This window comes from Myotis brandtii, unplaced genomic scaffold (genome assembly GCF_000412655.1).
Source record: "Myotis brandtii unplaced genomic scaffold, ASM41265v1 scaffold7, whole genome shotgun sequence".
NCBI classification, from domain to species: Eukaryota; Metazoa; Chordata; class Mammalia; order Chiroptera; family Vespertilionidae; genus Myotis; species Myotis brandtii.
The window spans coordinates 824761-847198 of record NW_005370740.1 but is presented as its reverse complement, the minus strand read 5'-3'; the positions used below and the strand labels follow the sequence as shown (position 1 = coordinate 847198).

The 22438-nt window shown below is 42.4% G+C and overlaps 2 protein-coding genes across 15 annotated transcripts in view; one reads left to right on the top strand and one right to left on the bottom strand.

Annotated features, from left to right (window-relative positions):
• BCL2L13 (BCL2-like 13 (apoptosis facilitator)) overlaps window positions 1-22438 on the top strand; it is a 212771-nt gene that overhangs the window by 185318 nt on the left and 5015 nt on the right. For 6 of the 7 annotated variants that reach the window (XM_005882187.2, XM_005882178.2, XM_014529912.1 and 3 more), the window contains one exon: window positions 1552-4265. The exons of the other annotated variant lie outside the window; for it this stretch is intronic. In XM_005882187.2, coding sequence (XP_005882249.1) covers window positions 1552-2349 — 798 coding nt within the window. In that variant the 3' untranslated portion in view covers window positions 2350-4265. Of the gene's footprint in view, window positions 1-1551; window positions 4266-22438 lie in introns of those variants that run through there. 7 annotated transcript variants of the gene reach the window in all.
• BID (BH3 interacting domain death agonist) overlaps window positions 10449-22438 on the bottom strand; it is a 49955-nt gene continuing 37965 nt past the window's right edge. For 6 of the 8 annotated variants that reach the window (XM_005882194.2, XM_005882188.2, XM_014529921.1 and 3 more), the window contains exons 4-6: window positions 15525-15664; window positions 14109-14321; window positions 10449-10561 (exon numbers count right to left, since the gene is read on the bottom strand). In XM_005882194.2, the coding sequence (XP_005882256.1) occupies window positions 10550-10561; window positions 14109-14321; window positions 15525-15664 (365 nt within the window). In that variant the 3' untranslated portion in view covers window positions 10449-10549. Of the gene's footprint in view, window positions 10562-14108; window positions 14322-15524; window positions 15665-19830; window positions 20006-22438 lie in introns of those variants that run through there. The other 2 variants (XM_014529920.1, XM_014529919.1) reach the window with 2 other exon arrangements.

Here is a 22438-nt window from a genome sequence, read left to right as displayed (position 1 = left end):
ATATGTAATTATATATGTGTTTTCCAATGGTCTTAGGCGACCTCTGTGAAAGGGTCATTTGACCCCCAAAGGGGTTGACCCATAGGTTGAGAACCGCTGATCTAGACCTTGAGTCACGTGGGGCCTGTGGCTGCTGTGGCGGGCTTGGTGGCAGGTTGTGTGGTCACAGGGTCCTAGTTTGAAGTGGCAGGCCCAGCAGTGGCTCCCGCGGTTGTGGCGCCCAGGTTTTCAGGACTTCTTAAGGACATTGAAGCAGGGATTGAGGTAGAATGTGGGGCAGTTATAATGTTGACATTATGATCATGAGATTTGCTTAGTTGTATATCTGTTTTTCTCTTTTTTTGTGAGGTGGTTAGAGGGACTACTGATTTATATTAGACCCTTAGTAAACACTGAAAGTTTTCGGTCTTGATTGAAGAATAAAATTAGTCTACATCAGCCATAATCACAGAATGAAATAGGAATTACATATCCTATTTAAATTCTCTGTAGCATTTATGAGTGCCACCCAAACTTTTTATAAAATTTCCTGTTGATCTCTTGACATTACACTCAATTGGTTCTCTTCCTGTGTTTTTCATTATTTCTTAACCTCTGGGTTCCCCTGGCACTCTGTGCATACACCTATCTTAAAATGTATATCATATTGAAATTCGTTATTCATATGCCAGTTTTGCATCTAGACAGTGAATTTTTTAAGAACAAAAATTGGGTCTCATTCTTCTTATAACTCTAGTGCCTAACACTGCAATAGAGTCCTGTTAAACTAAACTGTTAAATGTGGAAAAGAAAAGTGATACTATTTGCTTTTGTGTAGACTTGTTAAAAGAGGAAAGCAAGAGTCCCACATTTCTGGTGTCCCTCCATTCTGCTACTGCTGTCAAAGTAATTGTAAAGTGGAGCTTTATTGTTTTGTAGCTCAAAGACTTAGTTCACTAACCATTTCCTATTGAATAAACTTCATATTTCTTAGCTCTCTGTCAAATTCCTCCCGGTGCATCTTAACTGAACTTTCTATTCTTCTTCATGAATACTTTTCATATTTATATGCTTTTGCTGGTATTGTATCTTCTTTGTGGCTTCCACCCAATCTTGAGATGTCCATATAGATGCTGCTTCCTTCATGAAGCTTTCAGTCATCTCCCTGCCCTCTCCAGCCTCTACCAAAAAAATCATTTCCCCATCTGAACTCTTAATTAGACTTTGACTGTAGTATAGCATTATTTTTGTACCTTATTAAGTCATAAGTTCCTTAAGAGCAAGGTTCTTGCCTTTGTTTTCTCTGCTATTTTGCATTAATAATTGAATTGAGTATAAATTAACTTTTTAAAATTTTTTAGCCTTAAGGAAACTATTCAGAGGACTATCTTGTTAAAAATTCTTCCTCTGCATTGATCTACAAGTAAATGCACTTAATCCAGAGAGTGTATAGGTTTAAATAATGTATTTATTCCTGCAACCTCAGTTTAGGAAATAACTTTTGTTCCAGATTTACATTTATTTAAAATATATTTACTATTCTTTGTATTGACTCTCCTTCTCCTTTTCTAGGGCACTGTCTTTAATCTTGAGTCCGAGGAGGAGGAATACCCTGAAGTTGTTGCAGAAGATAGCAATGACATTTATATCCTGCCCAGTGACAACTCTGGACAAGTCAGTCCTCCAGAGTCTCCAATTGTGACTACTTCTTGGCAGTCAGAGAGCTTACCTATTTCCCTGTCAGCCAGCCAGAGTTGGCATACAGAAAGCCTACCAGTGTCCCTGGGTCCTGAGTCCTGGCAGCAGATCACAATGGATCCCGAAGTAAAAAGCTTAGATAGCAATGGGGCTGGAGAGAAGAGTGAGAACAATTCCTCTAATTCTGACATTGTGCATGTTGAGAAAGAAGAAATACCTGAGGGTGCGGAAGAGGCTGCTGTGGCATCTGTAGTCTTGTCAACCAGGGAGGTGCAAGAGGCATTCCCTGAAGCCCCAGCTCCCTTGCTTCCACATATCACTGCCACTTCCTTGCTGGGCATGAGAGAATCTGACACAGAAATGACTGCAGTTGAGAAAGTCAGCCCAGCTACATCATTGTTTGTAGAGCTTGATGAAGAAGAGATGAAAGCAGCTATAATTGAACCTATTGAACGAGAGGAGATGATCCCTATACTGGAACCCACAAAAACACTGTTGAGTGAAGAGATGACTATAAGGAAAAAGAGTCTTATGGAAGGGTCCTACCCTGCTGGAGAAGAGAAGTCTATGGCATTGTCTGAGGGCAAGTCTATACTATTGTTTGGAGGGGCTGCCGCTTTTGCTATCCTGGCAGTGGCAATTGGAGTAGCATTGGCTCTGAGAAAGAAATAGCATTTTTTAGAAGAGAAATAAGACAAAAAGAATATTAGGTTTTAGTTGTATTGACTGAATTTGAACTGCCAGCAGCTGATTGGACATTTGTGGAACACTCTTGGATAATTGAAGATTTCTGGCTTGAGGTAGAGGGTGTTCATGTTTGTCTGACTGTAAGTTCCAAAACCCTTGGCTCATGGTAGATTCTGAAGAATCTTAAGAGAAGCTTAAGAGTGAAGTACTCCCTCTGGTACAGGTTTCTCAATCTCTGCATTAATTATATCTTGAAAATTCTTTGTTGTAGGAAGTTGTCCTGCGCATTGTGTTTAGCAACATCCCTGGCCTGTACCCACTAAATACCGGTAGCACCCCTCCCCCAGTTGTTACAACCAAAAATATCTCCTGACATTGCCTGGGAGTAAAATGTCCCTGGAAGTAAAATTATTCCCCTTTACGGGCCACAGCTTTAGAGGGAGATGGTTAATTTAGGAGCATCTGTGATACAAGTTCCCAGGCAAGAGGGCTTAGCTGTGTGCTCCTCAGCTACTGACTCAGTCCTGCCCTTGAAATTTCATCTTTTCTGGTGAACATACTGTGTTTGCAGTCATTCCTTTTTGGCTTTTCTTTTCTTCCCCACCTTTTTAGTCCTATAGTGTGAGGGTATTCTCCTCTTTTGTCACAGCTGCTTCTCAGGTACCACACTCCTCTTCTTCACCCCCAGGTTTCTCCTAAGATCCATGGAGCATGCTTGCTCTGTACCTATCAAGTCTCTGATGCTTCTTATAGCTTCACCTTGTAAAGATACTGCCTTTTGTAGTCTTTAAAAAGGAGTGGGTGGGCTCCCTACCTATAAGTGCTATGACAACTGACAAGAGAGAGATCTGTCTCATTTAGAAGCAGGAAAATGGCTTAAATGACCTCTGGAGCTCTTTCGGCTCTTTTGTGTATAGCCACCCTACTGAATTTATGGCTACTTGCCAGCAGCATCTCCCTTGCAGGATGGTCACTGTCTATAACCTGGGCTTGTGCGTTTTTCCCTATACTATCTGGCCTCAGTGTTACTGGTCGACCATCTAGCTCCTTTGCAGTCCTTTACTGCGTTTTTATACTCAGCTTACAGACCAATTGAATTATAACTCTTATGAAATACAGAAAGTCTCCTAAATATCATTGAAATAAAAAGTATGAAAAGAGAAGCTTGACTTTCTTGGTTACCCTCCAGTTCTAGTTTGGCTTTCAGGCTTCTTCACTGAAATCTTCACAGTCCAAATGCCAGTGTGATAAACCAAAATGATCCTATTAGTATGTACTAGTTGAGAATCAGCATAATTTTCTTTCATCTGGCTGATCCCACCTCTAGAAGGATGGGAAGTGTCATTTTATGCCTGAGGATCACGGTGTCACTATGCAGGACATACTTGCTTGATACAGGTCATTTCAGATTTATCTTAGTAAATGTAACAAATTATTTTTTAGATCCTAAAATTTGTAGTAAAATTACTTTACCTTATCATGATCACCAAAATGTGAAGTTTTAAATGTGCTTTCTTTTTGAAATATATTTTAAAAAATTAAATCTTCTCCCTAAAGCAACACTATTTAAAATTTGGTCAAGAAAAGTTCTGAAGTGTGTTTGTGTGCCACTTCAGCTTTATCATGGGGTGTATCTTTATGTTCTGAGTTTTAGTGTCCCATTTAGGGAGTGATGTTTTTGAGGGTTTTGATGCACCTTGATTAAAATAGCTAGGGGTGAGGGGGAAAAATGGGATTAGTGTAGTACAGAATTATTTCCTTCTTGGGCTCTGACTGTTGCAGTGGATTACTCTATGTTCTAATTGCTACATTTGTGTTTGCATAGGGTAAGAGCAAACTGGTGTGTTATCTTGATTCCCCACCCTCCTTCCTATATAATAAAAGAACATTATGGAAACTGACCAAACGACTGAACGACCAGAATGCCCGCGGCCCCTCGCCCCGGCCAGCCCCACCCCCAATTGGCCCCCACCCCAGCTGGACCGCCTCCCATGGCCCCCATGGGGGTGGGCCGGCTGGACCCCACCAGTGCACGAATTTGTGCACCGGGCCTCTATTTCATAATAAAATATTTTCCTTCCAGTGTTCACACTTTTAAGCTCTGTATCCTCAAACCCATTGGCTAAACACATTTAAGCACTAATATAAACCAGGTTCATTTCTGAGCTGCTAGAGAGATATGTGGCTTAGGATATTTGGGTCTGTGTTCTCCATTAAAGAAAAGAGTAAGACATGTGATACGATGCTACCATTGCTGCTTTATTTTCCCGTTTCTTGAACATTAACCCAAAGTTATTTGGCCAATTGCATTTTGCTGTGTAATGGTAAATAGCTATTCTTTTCCATTGGCTTTCTCTAGATTGAATTGTTGAAAATTCCTGAGTTGTTAATAGGATGGTCAGTGTCCATGTTTTTTCTTCATCTCCTTATCCTCTGCCTCTGGCAGTGGAAGGGAACACACTAATAAGGACTGCTTCTTACAGCAGCTCCTGTTTTTGCTATTACATTTAAAAGGAAATCATTTGTTACCCACCCTTTTTTTATGGGGGCTGGTAGTAGGAGGCTATTCCTTTCTGTCCTGACTTACAGAGCATCTAAATCTAAGAAAAAGGGACAATTCACAATAAATTCAACTCAAATGCAGAATTAAGAATATCACCCTGTTTATCATTTCTCATTCTTTGAACTATTGAGGAAAAGTTTTTGTTAGTAAGTCGTCTAGTACTCTTCTTAACTGTTCTATTAAATATAATGATTTCTGATCACTTGGCAAAAAGCTAGTGAATGTTTCTTGAGAAAAATACTAGAATTAAAGGATGCTTATTTATCTTCTCCGTAATAAAATTATCATTCTGAGCCCAAAGAAATCCATTTCTACAGTGTGCCTTAGGGGGACTCTCATGATCATCCTTGCCCTCTAGAAAGAAAGCTTTCTAGGTGAAGAAAAACAACCGTTGACCATCTGGTTCACACATTCACCACCCAAAGTCATCCTTGATACCTCCTCTCACCTGTGTCCATCTCTTGTATTAAATGCAGCTACTACTGCCCAGGTTTGTACTGGAGGAATAAACAGCGAACACAGAGACATGGTTTTTGGAACCACAGCTACCATTAATTTCCTCAGCCTCTGCTGATTCTCTCTAGTAATATAAAAGTGATGCCTGCTCTCTTGCTTTTTTTCTAAAAGTATGGCATGTGGACAAGTGTCATACCCATAGAATTTTTAAATTATTTTAAGAGATGTTTTATAGAAATAAAAATATATTACAGTTAAGAAAAATTTTCCCTTTTCTCTTAATTTTTAATGTCTTTTTACACAAATTTATCTTTCAAAAAATTTGAGGTGATGATATTTATATCAGGAGGGCTGGTCCTCCTGATGAAATATCACTGTCTGCTCACTTTATAGAAACAGCTTCTAGCCTCTGAACCAATACCCTCACAAGCATTATTTCATTTAAAATCTCAGCAACACACTTGATGCCCGAAAGTTGCCTCTTCCGTGGAGGACCAAGATGTGCCATTAGTGATAATCTCCTATTATAACTGAGAGGGTTCAACCGTGACATGGGTTTGAACTCAGGGTGCATCTTTTTCCATATTAGAATATCCTTTTTCTAAAAAGAAGTGTTGGTAATTATAATTTCAGCAAATATTAGTTGAGCATTTACTAACTTTACTAGTGTTCTAGCATATGAGAGGCAATGATTGGAATTTTTCTGACTCCAAGTCTAGTGCTTTTTCCAGTTTTTACCATTTTTTTGTGACCCTGCAAAACAGCATTGGCAGGCTCTCTTCTCTGCACACGGCTGTGCCAATTGTCTGCTGCACAAGAGCAGCCTATGCTCACCATATTGTGTGCCCTAATTAGTAAATATCGAGCACATTGTCCCAGACAAACGAGATGTCCAGGATTATTCCCAATTTCGAATTATACCGAATGTTTTGCCTCTAAATGTTGAATGAGATGCCTTATAAAGAATTAGCAGTTATCATTAGCTTTCTTATTTAATGTGTTAGATAAACATTTCTTGTAAACAAGGGTAAGGCAATCTGACACAGGAATCATCACTGAATGATTTGAAGGTAGCACCACGACTCTTTCTCTTCCCTTTTTCCTAGTTTGTTCCTTTTTGTTCTGTTTCCCCTGCCTGTGCTATGGGTGATGGAGGGAAGTGGAGGCAAACTCTAGGTATTGCTAGACTTTTCAACACTCATTCAAGAGGGTTAAGCAGACACAGCCAGAGGCCTATCTTGCTCAGAAGCTGGCAGTAGGTGACTCCCAGTGCAAACCTTCCATTCATTCCACAGTACACTGGGGAATGTAAAGTTAATTGTAGCCTTGCCTATAGAATACCGATTTAAATTCAGTCACTATTTAGTTACTTCAACTATAGCCCTCCATGGAGAGTTAGAAACTGTCGTTACTATAATATTAATATATCCTGTCTTTTTTCTTTACACAAAACTAACCTCTACCTAGCTTGTCACCAGGGTCCTCCACCTGTGAACTATGTTTACACTACAAGAGCCCTAGCCAAGCAGCTTTATGCTCAGGCTGGAATTGTTCTCAGGTATATTTGCAAGGCCTTTAATCAGTTAGCTGCTGGCTCAAGGTGATTCTTGCCCTATTCTCACCTATCCTGAGGGGACATTTTATAGTGGTATTGCCCACATGGGTGTGTTCTTTGCACCCATTAGAAGAAACTGGCTTACTAATGTACTATTTACTAGTAGAACAACGTTTTGATATTTTAAGATTAGCTTGTTGCCTCCTTTCCCAGGAAAAAAGGAAGCTCAAGTACAATCTTTTCTGTTAAAGAGTCTGGAATAACTTGGTTATTCCTGATGATTCTAGTATTATAATATAGATGGACCCTTACAAAAAGGAATTTATTTTTTTCTTATCAGTCTTCCATTTCTTTCTTCCTTTAGATTAAAAGTGCCTCTTTCTACATACTTCATTCTTTGACTGGAGTTATTGGTTCTAATGCTCTCATCTCACAGCTATTGGATTTAAATAGTAATGTTTGGTAATTAATGTAAGCATTTCACATAATCAGCAGAGTCCTTTTTCTATATAAAGTTCATTAGCTCTTGCTACAGCTGATTTGCTCAATTTATTTTTATGGGTTCATTCTGGCTCCTTTTCCCACCTGTTATCTGCATTTGGCCAATCAGGGGACAGGACAAAATCTAAATCTGATATTTGCTGTTGTAAGTGCTGCATTGGGTAGAACACATTGGAGGTTGTAATAAAATGAGATCTGAAGATAATTGATGGACTCAACTTTCTATTCATATAACCTAAATTAATGTCCTTTACTTAGGAGGAATCATTTCAGATAATGTCTTGTAGCCTTCCTAAGTAGATAATTGGTTTGACTCAGGTTCTGAAAACATGATCATAACAAAGGACACTCCATATTTAAGTTACCGGTAAACACAGTTAATGAAATTGTTGGAAAATAATCGAGTGTGGCTCAGTGGTTGAGCGTTGACCTACGAACCAGGAGATTGTGGTTTGATTCCCAGTCAGTGCATGCTGGGTTGTGGGCTCGATCCCCAGTGTGGGGCGTGCAGGAGGCAATCAATGATTCTCTCTCATCATTGATGTTTCTAGCTCGCTCTATCTCTCTTAAATCAATAAATACATTTTTTAAAAATAAGGGTATGCACTGCCCTTAAGGCAGCCCTGCACATCTCAGCAGTTAATGTTGGATCCTGAGAGGTGAGGTCATCAGGGATGATTTAACCTGAATACACCAAACATTCCACCTGACTTTCAGATATGCCAAGTATCTTTTGGAGAAGAAGGCCCTTTTATCTTTGACCAAGGAATATCCTTCACTTAGATTCAATTATATATATAAAACAGGATGAAATACATTCCTTGAAACAAAGTCACTTCTCAGTTCTATCCACAAGAATTATGTTACCAGTGTACAATCCACCAACTTCCAGTGTGCCCCTGAGTCATGACTGGGATGTGTACAAGATGGAACACATGATACAGTAGAATCTTTTCAGGGGGAGACAAGGTGATAATCTTGCTTTATAAGTAAGAAGGTATATCTGACTTGGTCTGGAAAAATTTACACCAAATAGTGAATGTATTAATTTAAGCAAAACAGAAAGAAGCTGTGAAAGATTAAAAGTATTAGTATGGGATTATTTGCTATTTTGGAGCTCTTTTACATTTGTTTAGTCAACTACTTGTATTTAAATTGCTCTTTCTGGAAGAAAATATCTCCCCCCAGTGAGAATCTGATTGTATGGATGAGAGTGTATGTATGTATACGTGTGATTCAACATGGTTCTACTGGGATATGTATCCTTTGGGGGAAAAAGTCCATTCCAAAACATACATAATGATAGCATTACTGGAAAATGTTTTCCAAATGATGGCATTCATCCTGCATGACAACATATATTTGCTTTCAATATTTGCAACATATTGCAGATATCAGATTGAGCCCCAACTCTAGTGTGTTAAGTATTTAATGCTAAGTGATACAGTCATTTTTTTTCTTTTCTGATTTAAATACTCAAGGAACAGAAAAATGGTAACAAGGAAATATATATAAGTACTTAATTATTCTTATTCAAATGCTTCTCCAGAGTGTCATGTTCACAGTAACAAGAGTATTAGTATAGAGTAAAAGTAATGTGTGTGACATGGACCCAACATCCACCATCATACGTGCAAATGGAACCTTAGGAAACAATCATTGCTTGGAACCAGACACCTCAGCACCATTTCTAAATGTATGCGCTCCCTGGTTTATTTGGGCATGACCTAAGAAATTTGGTTTTGTTATTACTTGTATTCTAACTGTATCCCTAGAAAAGGCAACTACTCAAATGTTGAATTTTTAAGTCTGGTTTTTCATTTTTAAAAAAATATATTTTTATTGATTTCAGAGAGAAAGTGAGAGGGAGAGAGAGAGATAGAAACATCAATGATGAGAGAGAATCGTCGATTGGCTGCCTTCTTGCACACCCTACACTTGGGATCGAGCTTTCAACATGGGCATGTGCCCTGACCAGGAATCGAATTATGACCTCCTGGTTCATGGGTTGATGCTCAACCACTGAGCCATGCTGACCAGGCTGTTTTTTATGCCTAGAAAAACCTGTTCTCTCCTGACACAACCTCTTAGGCTTGAACTGGGGGCTATGGCTGGAAAATGAAAATACAAGATTATTAGCAGACAGTCCTCACAGAATGTATGCTGTAGTTTCTGGTACTCCACCTTGACTTCTTGGAAAAAGAAAACGTGCCTTTAGTTACCCGGTTTTGGAAACTTGGTGACACTGGCCCTTAAATCACCTCCACACCTTTTACTTGCTTATGGTTTTTCTTGACTCTTAATAAAAGGGTATCAAGTTGAAAAAAGTCCAACATGCCCTGAATCCAGAATCTCCTGTGCTGTCTGGTTTTTAAACCAGAAGACTATTCTTTAGTAGTATTAAGATGTCCCTGTTCTGCGAGGAATTTTTCTTTGTAAGGGATATGTGCATTCCTCCTCTGGTCCTTGTTCCCCTCACACAACACTGCTATAAGACTATGCTCTGAGGTTGCACTTTAATAAACAGTATATGGTTTTTTAACAAAAAACATTGTGTTTTTTTTGTTCTGCCTTATAGTCTGTTTTTAACTTTAATGTTCAAGTGAAATAAGTCTACAATGTGTAGACTTAAAAGATGAGATCAAGCTTGTTCAAATATGTCCAACTTGACATTTTTATTCAAGTACGTTACTGTAGAAATTTCTAAATGGGTCATGGGCCTAAAACATCACCGTTAAAAATAGTGAGAAATAAATAACTGTTATCTTGTGCCTGTCTTTTCTAAGAACTCTAAGTGGTCACGACTCCATCTCCACCAGAGGCAGCTAACTGCTGTCCTGTATCAAGTTTTAACCCAGCGGTTCTCAACCTGTGGGTCGCGACCCCTTTGGCAGTCGAACGACCCTTTCACAGGGGTCGCCTAAGACCATCAGAAAACACATATATAATTAAATTACGATTCATAACAGTAGCAAAATTACAGTTATGAAGTAGCAACGAAAATAATTTTATGGTTGGGGGTCACCACAACATGAGGAACTGTATTCAAGAGTCGCGGCATTAGGAAGGTTGAGAACCACTGTAACCAGACACGCTTTGCAGTCATCCATTCAGTCCATCTCCTAGAGCAAGAAAGGAAAAACCAGAATTAGCCAGTATAATTTTTCCCCCACCAATATATTTAGTCATATTTCTAACTTTTTATTTTAAACTGGAGGCTTTTGTGCACTGGGCCTCTAGTATACATATAAGATCTTTGGTTAATCTCTTCCCACCTTCCCTCCTTCCCCCTCCCCTCTGAGATTCATCAGTCTGTTCCATTTTTCCAAGCCTGTGGTTTCCGCTCCTGCATTGAGTGTCTGCCCCCTGGTGGTCAGTGCACGTCATAGCGACTGGTTAGGCTTTCATGTATATATATATATATATATAGTTCTTCTTTATGACTTCCTATTTACTGTTTCTCCCTCTTTTCTAACTTGTAATGAATGACCAGGCTTTCATTTTCTTTCCTTCTAACAGCAGGGACACTTTTTCTGTTATGGCCCAGATAATATTTTAGGCTCTGTAGGCCACTCAGTCTTGGCCATATGGTCACAATGGCTCCATTATGATGTTACAGTGTGGAAGCAGCCAGAGAAAATACACAAAAGAATGAGCATGGCTATCTACACTAATAAAAGAGAAACATGCAAATTGACAGTCCCTCCGCTATGCCCACCAGCCCATCAGAGTGATAGGCAAATTAACCCAACAAAGATGGCGGTTAATTTGCATACACAGGCACGGAGCAAAGACTGAAGACAGCGTAGAAGGAAGCCAAGCGCTGCAGAAGGGAGCGAAGTGGCGGAGAAGGGAACGGAGCTGAGGCAGCAGACTCGGGAGGGAGCGAAGCAGCGGACAAGGGAGGAAGCAAGGCAGCAGAGACGGGATGGGGCGAGGCGGCGGAGACGGGATGGGGCGAAGCGGCAGACATGGGAGGGAGCGAAGCGGCGAACATGGGAGGAAGCTGAGGCAACAGAGAAGGGAGGGAGCTGAGGCAGCGGAGAAGGGAAGGAGACGGGAGGGAGCGAGGCGGCGGAGACTGGAGGGGCGAGGCGGCAGGCTTCGCTCCCTTCTCTGCTTCCCTCCGGCCTCAGGAAGCCCTATTCTTGCAGGAATCTTCCTGCAACGGGCCTCTAGTGTTACAATAAAACTTTGTTTACAAAAACAAGCAGCAGGCCAGATTTGGCATATGGCCATAATTTACCAATCTCTGTAAATGATTAGAAGTTCTACATCCTTCATTTTTACCAAATGTACATTGCATTTATTGAATGTACATTCAACTTCTATGTTAGGTAATCTAAATATGACTTAAACAAGATTTGTTTATTTCTCTAATTATATGTCAGCAGTCAGCACTGCAGTCTTGGGAGCCAGGAGCCTATCTTACTGGTCCTTGTCACTAAGATAAAGCCCTCACCTGTACCCAATCCTCATGCACACTTCAACCCGTGGACAGGGGAAGGGGGAAGTAGAGGGCAGACCCCTTCTCTTCAGGGACACAGTACAGAAATGTATATATCACTTCTGCCTGCATCCCTTTAATCAAAAGTCACAGGTCACACCTGGCTTACAAGGGAACCTGGGATATGTAGACCAACAGGACCCAGTTATAAATCCTATAACTACAGAAGATAGGGAGTACAGATATTGGGGGCATCTAGCAGTCTCTGCCAAACTTTTGAGTTTCTTATTTGCTTCAAGGAGTAATTAGAATCTATAACCCCTCACCCAACCAACATCAAACCTTTAGTATGTATTTATTTAGCATGTCTAAAATACAGTTTCTACTACTATCATCTCCATAGATTTGGGTTCTTTAACTCCCATGTGAGTTTTTTAGTGCTCCACACCTATAATTTAATAGATGTTACTCTTTATTGATGATCATTTTCTAAAGCAGGGGTCCTCAAACTACGGCCCGCGGGCCACATGCAAATACAAATATTGTATTTGTTCCCGTTTTGTTTTTTTACTTCAAAATAAGATATGTGCAGTGTGCATAGGAATTTGTTCATAGTTTTTTTTTTTAAACTATAGTCCGGCACTCCAACGGTCTGAGGGACAGTGAACTGGCCCCCTGTTTAAAAAGTTTGAGGACCCCTGTTCTAAAGTCTAAATTAGCTGTTCTAATTTACAAACCAGAATTCAGCCCTTAAGAACTCTAATGCCATAAGAAATACAAGTGAAACTGGGGGTTGTGCAGAAACATGTTCTCTGGAGCCCTGTCATCCTTATATCCTTGCATCCTATGTTCTGCTCCATGAGAGCAACTGCAAAAACAGACTTTCAAGGTGCTGAGATGTGGATATTCCCATCTATTGGGTCACTTATGGTTCCAAGAGACACCTTGGGTCCAAGGAATCAAGATTCTGTTTGAGCTGTTCAGTATTTGGTAAGCTGTTAATACAGACTGCTGTTGATGTCTTGCCCATTTACTCCCCTTGGGTGGTTGTTGGTGAACACTGTCCAGGAACTTTCTCAGGTTTACCTGCTTCCAACAATTCAGCATGGTTTAATACCTGATTTGAGATTTATACTCATTCTCCTGTTTCAAAATGCCGGTATAACTAAAGTCCAAAGCAGATAGAGAAAACTTTCAAGGTTTATCACTAATTTGAAGAGGGTTTGGATGCCTGAGTAATGCTTCTGACACATAAAATCCCAAATATTCACTAATATTTTCAAATTTAGAGAAAAGATATATCCATTGAACATCCAGTTGGCTCTATGAAACGGAAGCAGCAGACATTAAGGACTGTCTAGCCTTCTTGGGCAACCTCCTGAAGAACTGTGACTTAATATCCTGGTTATGGACAGATGTTTTCTGGGACAGGTTTTAGATAACCTCTCCTCCCTGCTTTTTGATCTCTCTGTTTGGTCTCTCTCCCCTTCACCTTTCTTAGTAAGCATGTTTTCATTTGTTTTGTAAGCATGTTTTTAAAGAATTTAATTATACTTATTTTTGTGACAAAGTGAAGTTGACAGCAGATCTGGGGATGCTCAGCTTGGATCCCTCAGCCACTTTCTTTCATGCTCTAAGTGTCTATACCACCTATATCACACTATTACAATTCTTTGGACAGTATGAAATAAGCCCTTCCCCACTTACAGTAGCAATCTTAAAAAAAATGAAGCTGCCCAGCCGGCATGGTTCAATGGTTGAGCGTCGACCCATGAACCAGGAGATCACAGTTCGATTCCTGGTCAGGGCACATGCCCAGGTTGCATGCTTGATCCCAAGTGGGGGGCATTCAGGAGGCAGCGGATCAATGATTCTCTCTCCTCATTGATGTTTCCCTCCCTCTCCCTTTCTCTCTGAAATAAATTTAAAAATATATATTTTTTAGAAAATGAAGCTGATAAAGCTCAAAGGTTTTTTTTTCATTGCCACCTCCTACTACATAACGTTCTTGTTCGTGAAAGCAAAACCAAGCCTTTTTGCCTGAACAGGAAGGTTTATAACAGCCTTCTTTGTGGTTTGGTCATCAGAAGCAGAAGAAAGGGAGGAAAGTAGCAGAGGTCTCTGCTGGGTTTCCTGACCTTAAAGGGAAATGGATGTAGGGAGTAGGCAGACACCAAGAGGATTTAATGAAACGCCAAGGAGCTGACATCACTGGTTCTTACATTTCTGACTAAGTTTCTCACATAGGTGAGTAGGTTCTGATTAATAACATTCACTGTTGTGCGAAAGACATCATGGAGCAAGGATGGTGTGTGATCGGCCACCTTTTTGGCCAACAGCATGGTCAACATCAGCATGGTCTTCTCCTTTTCCATGTCTTTAGGATAAGTGTGCATGACCTGCTCCAGGGCAGCAGCAAGGCACTCCCTTCTGTCCTGTATAGAGGTGAAAACAGAAGGCTACGTCACTAATATTCTTCCCTCTTAAATGAAAAGTAGTCCTCCAGTAGAAAGCATGAAGAAACATGCTCTCATTTTACAAGGAAGTATTTACTAAATAGCTAAGGTGGTTGGAAGAGAGAATGAGAAACAATTTAGTTTTGAGAGGAGATGGAAAGGGAAGACTGAGATTACTCCCTGGAGTGGGACACTCATTAACCAAACACGTGGTCACTGAGCATCTTGTGTGCACATTCAACACTGATGGAACTAAAGAAGCCAAGTTATTCCCTACCTCTGAAGCACTTCAAATCAAGAATTAGTTAACTACCCAAGATATCGCATGTCAGTTACTGGTGCAGACCTCGCTAGAGGGAGGGAGGAGGGGCTGCATGTGATATTCCCACCTGGAACAGACACACATAGAGCATTAGACTTGAGAGAGCCTGCAGGCTCATTACTTTCATGGAGAATTAACATTGTGGGAGAGGTCCCAGGCAGAACATCACTGCATGCTTACAGATTCTGTGACAGCTGGCGAGACCATCATATGGGAAGAGACCACTAAAGAGGGGATAAGCCTTCTTGGAGGCAGGAGACCTGGCCTGGTTGAATCTTGGAGGATTAATACATTTCTATGTAATGAGAGGTACTTGCATTTTTAGCTGGTAGTCAAAAAAATACCTTGGGGTATTTCTCCCACTAAGTTTCTTTGTGTCTTAGACCTATCTTTGTATCCCCCACAGTGCTTGGCAAATGATAGAAGCTCTGTAAGTATTAGTATGTGGATTACAACCATGAAGCCAAGAGTAGTAGGCTAACATGTTTCTTTTCTTGTCACACCTGGGCAAGTGACTTAAAGTTCTCTATTGGCATTTTTATTCAGCTCCCTAAAACTGAAGAAAATTATTTCTGGAAGAGTCATATACATTTTGTTCATCTTTTTAGAGGCTTTTATCCTGAAACTCTTTGACTCATTCCTAAATGTCAAATAACTTAATTCTTCTAAAAGACAATTAACCATGCTATAATTTCTATTTCCAATACTTTTGTGGACAGTCATGAATTGAATTACCTCACTGAACCCTGGTCTGTCTGATAGCAGACAGAGGGCAGACCTTGTTGGTTAAACTGACAATGCAAAAAGCCCTCACACTTCTCAATTAACCCAGAAAAGGCACCAAAGGGTTTCTCACTTACTTCCTCTGACAGGTTCCCATTCATAAACTGTATTGCCAGGTGATTCACCAGTCTTGGGGGGATGCTGCGGTCCATCCTGTCCCCTATATGGGCAAGTTGCCTGGCGATATTCTGGATGATTTCATCTTGACTCTCAGAATCTGAATGTTCAGGAAGGAGCAGCAAAGACAAAGCAGACTCAGACATTGGTCCCGTTCTAAACCCTCATCCCACTGCACCCACCTTGGAGAAAGGAAGGAATTCTGCTTTAAAACAAAGCCAGCTCCCACTTCCACAGCACACCACAGCGGGTTGGGGGGGCGGGGAGAGAAGGGGGGAGTCCCCAGGGAATGGGCCTGACTGAGCAGAAGTCTGGCTGAAGAAGCAGACTTCTCCCTGAATACAGATTCAACATCTGCCCACAAAAAGGATCAGTGATGCTGTGGCACCCATGACTATGCGCACCTGAGGCATGAACCTGGCAACAGCCTTAAGGCTGCTAGTTCTGTATCCCATCATCTATCAGGTTTTAGATTCAGAAGTTGTTAGGACAGAGGCTCTGCAGTCAGACCGAGTTAGAGCCCTGGTCACGAGACCTTGACACATCCTCTCCTACCTTCCTCACGGGGCAGCTATGGGGATCACTGCTTTCCCCAGTCTTGTCTCACTCAGTAAAACCTCCGTCTTCACACAGACCTAGAAGGCTTTGTACAATCTGCCCAGCCTCTCTAACAGGAACTCTTCCCACTTCTCCAGCTACACTGGCCTCAGTAGAGAGCAGGCTTCTTCTTTAACTTCCTTGGGTCTACACAAATGCCACTCTGTCCAAGATCAAACACCACTTTCACTGCCACATGTCCTCTTCCACTCCCACCTTTACCTTCCTTGACACTCTCGATTGTTTCATACAGTTTATCTGTCTGTAGTCTTTGACTCACTTTCAGAATGTAAACTTCACAATGGCTCTGATTTTTTTCTACATTTTTTTCTTCTTTAAATCTTTATTGTTGAGAGTATTACAGATTTCCTCCTCCCCCCCACACCCCCTTTTTTGGTTCCCAACCTGCCCCAGGCCTTCACCCTGCTACTCTGTGTCCATGGGTAAGATCTTTGGTTAATCTCTTCCTGCCTCTCCTCTCCCCTTCCCTCTGAGATTCATCAGTCTGTTCCATGCTTCCATGCCTCTGGTTCTATTTTAGTCACCAATTTATTTCATTCACAAGATTTCTTGCTTGTTTATTTTGATTTTTAGATTCAGTTGTTGATATATATGTATTTGTTGCCATTTTATTGTTCATATTTTTTATCTCTTCTTCATAAACAATACCCTTCAACATTTCATGTAATGCTAGTTTGGTGGTGATGAACTCCTTTAGATTTTTCTTGTTTGTGATGCTCTTTATCTGACCTTTGCTGGGTAGACTATTCTTGGTTCTCGGCCCTTATTATTCATCACTTTGAATATTTCTTGCCACTCCCTTCTGGCCTGCAAAGTTTCTGATGAGAAATCAGCTGACAGTCATATGAGCGCTTCCTTGTAAGTAACTAACTGCTTTTCTCTTGCTGCTTTTAAGATTCTCTCTTTATCTTTTGCCCTTGGCATTTTAATTTGATGTGTCTTGGTGTGTCTTGACTTCCTCTTGTTTGAGACTTTCTGTGCTTCCTGGACTTGTAAGTCCATTTCTTTCACCAGGTAGGGGAAGTTCTCTATCATTACTTCTTCAAATAGGTTTTCAATATCTTGCTCTCTCTGTTCCTTCTGGCACCCCTATGATGAGAATGTTGGTACAGCCCTACCCGGTTTAGCTCAGTGGATAGAGCGTCGGCTTGCAGACTGAAGGGTCCCAGGTTCGATTCCGGTCAAGGGTACATACTTGGGTTGCGGGCTCGATCCCCAGTAGCGGGGCGTGCAGGAGGCAGCCAATCAATGATTCCCTCTCATCATTGATGTTTCTATCTCTCTATCTCTCTCCCTCTCCCTTCCTCTTTGAACTCAATAAAATATATTTAAAAAAAAAAAAAGAATGTTGGTACACTTGAAGTTGTCCCAGAGGCTCCTTGCACTAGCTTCATATTTTTGGATTCTTTTTTCTTTTTGCTCTTCTGATTGGATGTTTTATGCTTCCTCATATTCCATATCGTTGATTTGATCCTCAGACTCCTCTACTGTTGAATTCCTGTATATTATTCTTTTTTTTTTCTAAATATATTTTATTGATTTTTTACAGAGAGGAAGGGAGAGAGACAGAGAGTCAGAAACACCGATGAGAGATAAACATCGATCAGCCGCCTCCTGCACATCCCCCACTGGGGATGTGCCCGCAACCCAGATACATGCCCTTGACCGGAATCAAACCCGGGACCCTTCAGTCCGCAGGCCGACGCTCTATCCACTGAGCCAAACCGGTTTCGGCTGTATATTATTCTTTATTTCAGTTAATGTATACTTAATTTCTGACTGGTCCTTTTTCATGTCTTTGACTTTCTCACTAAGATCCTTGAAAGTCTCATGAAGATCCCTGAGTAACCTTATAACCATGGATTTGAACCCGTATCCAAAATTTTGCTTTCTTCCATTTGTTTCATTGTGACATGTTTCTTTGTCTCCTCATTTTGGCTGTGTTTGTTTCTATGTATTACATACAGCTGCTATGTCTCCTGGAGTTGGTAGAGTGGCTTGTGTAGCAGGTGTCCGGTAGGGCCCAGTGGCTCTGCCTCCCCAGTCACCTGAGCTGGGCACTCTGGGTGTCCCCCTGTGTGGGCTCTGTGCACAGTCTTGTTGTAGTTGAGTCTTGATTTCTGTTGGTGTCACTGGGAGTAATTGACCTCCAGGCCAGTTGGCTGTGAGGACCAGCTGTGACTACAGTGGGAAAGCTGCTGTGCAGGAAATACTCCTATGGAGCAGGACTTGCTTCAGTGGGGCTTTGGTGCTCACTGAATCTGCCCCTTGAGTGTGTTGCTTGTGGACATGTAGAGTTGAGGTCTGCTATGGTCTGATGTTGTCCACTGGGTGCACTGGTTCTAGTGCCTCTATCGAGGTGCAAAGTCAGCCACTGCCTGGGGCCACCCTGCAGGAGCTATTTGTTTTGGGCTTGGAGGTGCCCAGGGGAGACCCAGCTGTGAAGCAAGGCAGGCTTATGTTAGTGTAGGGTCTTGGACCCTTTATTGATAGGTTTGGGGCATGCTGCTCCAGCTGTAGCATGTTTGAGAGATTTTAGCAAAGTCTGAAGCCTGAGCCAGGACAGGCCATTCATATGCAAAAGCCACTGCAAACAGCTTGGGTAGGGCTGCAAATTGGATAGGGTGGGGTCTCAAGGAATCACCAGTGCAGAGGGGACAGTGTGGGACATGCTGATGGAAGCTCAGATATAGCTTCCAGTCAGCTCTGTGATGGGGGAGGTCCCAGCACAGAGACAATGACCACTGCAAGCACCTCTGTCTGGGAAAAAGCTGCTCCTGAGTTCCTGCCCTGATGCCAGACAATCCAGTTCCTCCTCCTATGTGTTTGGGTCCCCCAGAGCCTCATCCTGGCACTGGAGCTCAGAGGAAGCAGGACCTTGTAAGTTCAGTTCATGCGCCAGCCCTTTAAAAGGAACATCTGGGTTTCCAGCAGCCTCTGTGTCACTGAGCCCCAGTCCCCACTTGTTTCTACAGCTGTAGTTATGGGGACTTCTATTCCCAGCTCTGGAACCCTGGGGGTCTAGTGTGGGGCTGGGACCCCTTGCTTCTCCACAGGGACGATCTCTAATCTGACAAAAAAAAACACAAAACGGCCCACGTGGGTACTGTTCCAGCCCGTTCTGCACCTCTGCCCCTCCTACCAGTCTCAATGTGCTTTCTTCTTTACTTTTCTAGCTGGAGGACTTCCATTCAGCCAGCTTTCAGGTGGTTTTGAATGATGGTTGCTCTGTATTTTAGTTGTAATTTTGATGTGGTTGTAGGAGGCAGCGAGTACCGACATTTACCTATGCTGCCATTTTGGTTCTCTCAGGGCTCTGATTTTTTAATGTTTTGTTTATTGCCAAATATGCAGTACTGAGAACAATGCAAGGCACACAGAAGATGCTAAGTAAACAATTTTATGAATGAGTGAATGAGTAAATGAATGAACCCTGAACCTAGCTCCTAGTAAATTTTCAATAAATGCCAACTATTATTATTTCTCCAATTAAATCTTATACAGTGGAACTTCACTTCTTGAACTTAATTCGTTCCAGAAGGCTGTTCAAAAAGCAATTTGTTCAAAAACATCATTTTCCCCATTAGAAATAATGTAAATTGAATTAATCCATTCCAAATCCCCAAATCATTCCCTCTTTTAACCTACTCAATTGCCTGTGATCGATGTTTCCTTAGCATTTTCACACCCTTAGCAACATCAGCACTCTTGATGGCCTCTTTATGTTTTAAAATTGTGCTAATCATCGATTACAGTCTCTCCTCACTCCATTTTCACTGTCCTCCAGTCCACTCTCCACAGTGTACTTGGGCCAGCAAGGCACCTAGAGGTGAAGATGAGAGGGCATTAAGAGGAGTGAGTGCCTCCTTACATTTTGTGCCCTGGGTGTTTCATTTGCCTCACTGTGGCATTGACTGTGACACATGTAGTATCAATACGACATCACTTTCTTACTCAGAACTTGCCACATGCTCAACTCTGCTTCTTAAGTGACAAGTTACCACCCAGCCTTAAATCATCCTGAACTTCAATTATTCCCTTCAAATGCTCTAGCTCGGTGGTCGGCAAATTGCGGCTCGCGAGCCACATGCGGCTCTTTGGCCCCTTGAGTGTGGCTCTTCCACAAAATACCGACTTCTGCACATGGGCCACGAAGTTTCAATCGCACTGTACGTGCGCGCCCGCACGTGGTATTTTGTGGAAGAGTCACACTCAAGGGGCCAAAGAGCTGCATGTGGGTCTCGAGCTGCAGTTTGCCGACCACTGCTCTAGCTAAACTCAACTATTCACAGGACCTTTCCCAGGCCCTGGCCTTTTGATCTTCAAGGTTTTGCTTAAGCTATTGCCATTCCCTCTTCCCAATCTCCAGAGCAAAACTACACAGCTTCACAGCTCAGCTCAATTCCATTGCAGCCATGAAATTTCTCCTGATTTCCCACAGAGAACGGAGTACTCACCACCTTCTCCATAGCTCCCACAGCACTGACTCTGCCTCACTAATTTCCCTAGGTGTTCCCCGTTTCAGCAACTTCAGGAGTCATGGCTGATTCATCTGTGTGCAGCTGAGTGAATAAATTCACCATGAAATTTCTAGTGGCCAGAGCCTCTATTCTGCCCTTTTCTTCCAAATCTTGTCAGGTACTTAATCTACATGCAGAGAGTTTTCTACCAGAGGGAGAGGTTAAGTGTACAGCCCCATAATCAGTTTTGAAAATGCCATTTGAGTCAAGCCAGGCTTTCCAGTCTACAAGTAAGGGATGGTGCAGAAGAGCAAAGGAGAGCCCAGGGGACAGCCTCTAGCAGTAGTTACTCCTACTAGCAGTTTCTGCCAGCAAAGCCATTCCTGCCCCTCCCTTCCTAAACCTTCCCCAAAGGGTCCAGGTGCTCTTATTCCAGTTTAGGGCCAGAAGACATGCTAGCTGGATTCTAAGGCAGCTAACGTCTGGCACACCTTGGCTAGTGGGGAACTCTTACTACACACCCCTATCCACCAGCTTTGAGACAGAGCTAGGGATCCCAAGGCTGGATGGGCTGCTGGTCTCCCTCAAGGCCACCAGAGGGCAGTGCAAAAACCCAGAGATGTAAGGATAGCAGGATTTCAGTCCTGCTCCTAAGTAGGGAGGCTTGGGGTCTAGGTCCTTAGAGTCACCTTAGGCTTTTAAGGCAGTAAATCTAACCAGGGCTACACCAGAGTCTCCCACCCTAGAACACACTGGTTCAGGCAGCTGGAGTAGGGGCCAGGGACGAGGCATTTTGAAAAACTTTCTCTTGGAATTCCAATGTGCACACTACTGAGGGCTACTGTTCCCTAATCTGGGAATGGCTAAGCGCTCAACATGTTCCCCAGCCTTGCTCCCTCAGCCATCAGCTTGGGATCGTCTCCATCAGTGGAGGCAGCATCAGCAGTTAGCAAGAGTAAAAACTGAAGTTGGGGGACAGCACAAAGATATGGGTGAGAAAAGGTGAAGGAAGTCTGGAAACTGTAATGTACTCAGAGGCAGGAGCAACCATGGGAGGATGGGGCCCAGCTCAAGGAAAGAGGCCTGGACCGTCATTAGGGGCTTGTATTTACGCTTTTCTGGGCCTCAGTTTCCTCATTTGGAAATGAGATTCAGAATACTTCAGTGCCCCATCCTATCTAAGAAAAGAGAAACATGGTAATTAGCCATACCTCCGCTACCCTTCCCATTGGCTAATCAGGGCGATATGCAAATTAAATGCCAACCAAGATGGCGGCCGGCAGCCAGGCAGCTTGAAGCGAACAGGAGGCTTGCTTGCTTCAGTGACGGAGGAAGCCAACGTTCCCCACCTGCCTTGCCGGCCTCTGAGCTTGCAGTTTGAGAAACATTGTTACAAATATAGAAGCTAAACAAAACCCCAGAAACCTGCTTTGAGCCAGCCGGGCTTCAGCCAGCAGGACCGCAACATTGTTTCAATTATAGAACAAACGCAGATCCCTGCTTTCAGCCAGCCGGGATCTCAGAGCTGGAGTGAGCAGGACCGCAACAGTGTTACAATTATAGAACCCAAACAAACCAGATACCTGCTTTCAGCAGCCGAGGCCTCAGAGCTGGAGCCAAGCCTCAGAGCTAAAGCTGGCCCAGAATAAAAAAAAAAGAAAAAAAGGACAGGTTGGGAGCTTCAGTCACCTGCCAGCCTGAAAACGGCCCTCAGCCCCTCACCCAGACTGGCCAGGCACCCCAGTGGGGACCCCCACCCTGAAGGGGGTGTGACCAGCTGCAAACAGCCATCATCC